The 3,947-nt window shown below is 37.1% G+C and overlaps 1 protein-coding gene across 1 annotated transcript in view; it reads right to left on the bottom strand.

Annotated features, from left to right (window-relative positions):
* The window catches only part of cart4 (cocaine- and amphetamine-regulated transcript 4), a 4,136-nt gene extending 2,065 nt beyond the window's left edge, over positions 1-2,071 (bottom strand). The window contains exons 1-2 of the mRNA XM_046058910.1: positions 2,028-2,071; positions 1,759-1,920 (exon numbers count right to left, since the gene is read on the bottom strand). Coding sequence (XP_045914866.1) covers positions 1,759-1,911 — 153 coding nt within the window. The 5' untranslated portion in view covers positions 1,912-1,920; positions 2,028-2,071. The remainder of the gene's footprint in view (positions 1-1,758; positions 1,921-2,027) is intronic.
* Between the last annotated feature and the right edge of the window lie 1,876 nt (positions 2,072-3,947).

The raw sequence follows: 3,947 nt of genomic DNA, 5'->3' as shown, positions 1-3,947 counted from the left end.
TGGCGCACTCGGCGCACTACTTCCTTCCACTTTAAACGCTGATTTTAATGGTTATAATATTTTAAACTCAAATCAGTCGTGTGTAGAAACTTGTGGCATCAAGTTCGTTTTCTTTATGAAGCAACGTCTCATTTGTCCCTGTCAGATAAACAAGACGCATTTTAAATAACCTAACTTACCAACACAAACAAAATTTATTGCTTTAACAGTTCAGTGACGTGGAAACTAAAACTTATTCAGTTTAGTTTCAGACACAAAGTGAGAGATTTTATCCAAAGCGACTTCCAATTGCTGGACATGTCAGAGGTCACAGGCCTCGAGTCTTGCTCAGCGACACATGTGTCACAGTGGGGAATTGAACTCGCGTCTCTCGCACCAAAGGCATGCGTCTTGTCCACTGTGCCTGAAGATTTTGCAGCCTTCAGGTTTTTATCTTCTGCACATGAGATAATCATTTATACTCAAGTTATTATCAAGAAAAAAATCTTTTTTTTCTGGACGTCAGCTTCTCCTGTTTGAATCTTTCTTTTAAGGACATGATGACTTCACAGAAACCCTGGCTCCTGATTGGTCTATTCAGCAAGAGTGCATAAATAATAATATGCTAATCAGATGTTTTTTTTGCTGTTCAATTCAAATATCTGCCTGAGAGGTGGCGTGGAGTAGAAGCAGAACGTGGCGTTTGCCAGACTGTGCGGCGTCATGCTGATCTCTATTTAAAGACACATTAATCGTGTTTTTTAAAGGTGATTCTTACCTTTTTTTAACTAAATATATTAAAACTTGATAATGCGTGGTCTTCTTGACTGGAGTTATAAACCTGACAGGAAGCAGCCTACAGGAAGGAACGATGAGCTGCAGCCTGAACTGGTTTTTGTTTATCATCTAAACTCATTTCGGAATAAAATGGATTCATAAAACTGGATTGTCTCTGAGGCCGTTTTCTAATCAGCAACTTATTTTAATACTAATTTAACGGAGGCTGCTGGCGGAACTGACGTCTTGTTGTTCTTTATTTTATATTTAGTGGGATTTATATGAGTATTTACGTTGTTATCAACATAATATTTGTCAAACATCATGTGAAAGAATTAAATTAAACTTGAAACTAAACCCAGTATTTGGAAAGCGCTGATTTAGAGCGCAACATGGAGAAATAACTTTTAACCAAACAGTGACATTTTATGGTTTTCTTAAATCCTCAGATAAAATAGTGGAGTTTGGTTGGTGGCTTTATCATTTCTTCTGAAGGTTGTTTTACTCCCTCTGCAGACTGCAGCGACCTTTAATGACCTTTACCGACATCATTTATCTTTATTACAGATCAGATTAATGTTGCTGTGTGTTACAACCACAATTCAGTTTTTCATCAATGAGCTCCGAACCTCCTTCATCACCTTAATTAGAACGAACGACCTTCATTGATGTCACCTAAAGGTTTTAATTTGACCATCTCGTCACCTTAATTAGGACTAAAACGACATTTATTATTTCAAATTAAACCATCTTTCAACATTAATTCATTTTACACAACATAAACACAATTTACTCCTCATTCACAGTTTTTCTCTTGTTTATCCCTTAATTAGCTATAATTGAATCATTGTCACACTTTGGTTTTCAGTTGAAATAACTACTTTACACATGATTTAACTGACTTTAAATTGACTTCACCAAACGTTATTAAACTTCCTCATTAAAACAAGACAAAGATGAAACCATCTGTAAATCCTCTCACCCGGACGAGGACAGACTCACCAGCTCTTTGGTTGTGAGTCCGATGAACGGCTCGTCCGGCGCCGGCGGCAGCTCGTTGTCGGCTGACCTCTGACCCTGACAGAGTGATGTCAGCACGGACAGACAGACGGACAGGTAGACCGCGGCGCGCACGCTCTCCATCGCCAAAAACATTTCTAAACACTGAAAAATGTAAGAACAGAAAATTATATATCTTCACAAATATTCTACAGCTCTTACTAAAAGCGTCAGATATTGAATGAAGTTTGGTTGGACGGATGTGAACTCACGATTAAATGCTACAGAAAGGAGTCACGATGCTACCAGATTATTATGCAGATATTCTGTTTCTTCTTCTTTGGTGTCTAATTCCAAACTCTGCTTCTTCCTCCAGAAGCTTCTTTTTCTTTCTTGGTTGAGTTCTTTCTTGTCGTCTTCTTGTGAGCTCTTCTTCTTCTCCTTCTTCCTCCTCACTCGTACTCTGCTGTCTGTCCGCCTCCTGTATTTATACCGGTCTCCTCCTCCTGCTGTCAGCCGCCTGCTCAGATATTATTCATGTATTCAGCGCGTCAGATCAAGCGGCGTGGATGTGTTGTCCTGTGATTGATGATGCTGTCTGTGTGGATAATATTAAACAGGTCGATGCTGAATGTTTACATGAAAGCACCCTGCAGACCTGCGTGCTGCTGTGTACAGGTCAAAGGTCAGACTATGACTCACAGCTGAAGGTTAGATTAAGAAGATTCAGAGGAGCCGATCTTCCTTTTTAATGATCACACTGTGATGACATATTGTCTATTGATTTTTTTTTATTACTGTGTCCACAAGATGATACAAATGTGGGTTTTTTCTCGTTTTTTATGTTTGTGTAGTCATTTTGTATCTTTGTGTAGTTTTGTATCTTTTTGTAGTTGTTTTGTATCTTTTTATGCTGGTTTTGTATCTTTGTGTAGTTGTTTTGTATCTTTTTCTGCTGGTTTTATATCTTTTTGTGCTCGCTTTGTATTTTTTTATGCTCATTTTGTATCTTTCTGATCATTTTGTATCTTTGTGTAGTCACTTAGTATCTTTTTGTGCTTGTTTTGTATCTTTGTGTGGTCACTTTGTATCTTTTTCTGCTCGTCTTGTATCTTTTTGTGCTCGTTTTGTATCTCTGTGTAGTCACTTTGTATCTTTTTCTGCTCGTCTTGTATCTCTGTGTAGTCACTTTGTATATTCTGCTCGTTTTGTATCTTTGTGCAGTCATTTTGTATCTTTGTGCAGTCATTTTGTATCTTTGTGCAGTCATTTTGTATCTTTGTGTAGTCACTTTGTATCTTTTTGTGCTCGTCTTGTATCTTTGTGTAGTCACTTTGTATCTTTTTCTGCTCGTCTTGTATCTCTGTGTAGTCACTTTGTATATTCTGCTCGTTTTGTATCTTTGTGCAGTCATTTTGTATCTTTGTGCAGTCATTTTGTATCTTTGTGCAGTCATTTTGTATCTTTGTGTAGTCACTTTGTATCTTTTTGTGCTCGTCTTGTATCTTTGTGTAGTCACTTTGTATCTTTTTCTGCTCGTCTTGTATCTCTGTGTAGTCACTTTGTATATTCTGCTCGTTTTGTATCTTTGTGCAGTCATTTTGTATCTTTGTGCAGTCACTTTGTATATTCTGCTCGTTTTGTATCTTTGTGCAGTCATTTTGTATCTTTGTGTAGTCACTTTGTATCTTTTTCTGCTCGTCTTGTATCTTTGTGTAGTCACTTTGTATCTTTTTGTGCTCATTTTGTATCTCTGTGTAGTCACTTTGTATATTCTGCTCGTTTTGTATCTTTGTGCAGTCATTTTGTATCTTTGTGCAGTCATTTTGTATCTTTGTGCAGTCATTTTGTATCTTTGTGTAGTCACTTTGTATCTTTTTGTGCTCGTCTTGTATCTTTGTGTAGTCACTTTGTATCTTTTTCTGCTCGTCTTGTATCTCTGTGTAGTCACTTTGTATATTCTGCTCGTTTTGTATCTTTGTGCAGTCATTTTGTATCTTTGTGTAGTCACTTTGTATCTTTTTGTGCTCGTTTTGTATCTTTGTGTAGTCACTTTGTATCTTTTTGTGCTCGTTTTGTATCTTTGTGTAGTCACTTTGTATCTTTTTGTGCTTGTTTTGTATCTTTGTGTGGTCACTTTGTATCTTTTTGTGCTTGTTTTGTATCTTTGTGTGGTCACTTTGTATCTTTTT

The sequence above is a fragment of the Micropterus dolomieu genome, linkage group LG09 (genome assembly GCF_021292245.1).
Source record: "Micropterus dolomieu isolate WLL.071019.BEF.003 ecotype Adirondacks linkage group LG09, ASM2129224v1, whole genome shotgun sequence".
In the NCBI taxonomy this organism is placed as follows: Eukaryota; Metazoa; Chordata; class Actinopteri; order Centrarchiformes; family Centrarchidae; genus Micropterus; species Micropterus dolomieu.
This window is presented reverse-complemented; position numbering and strand designations above follow the sequence as displayed.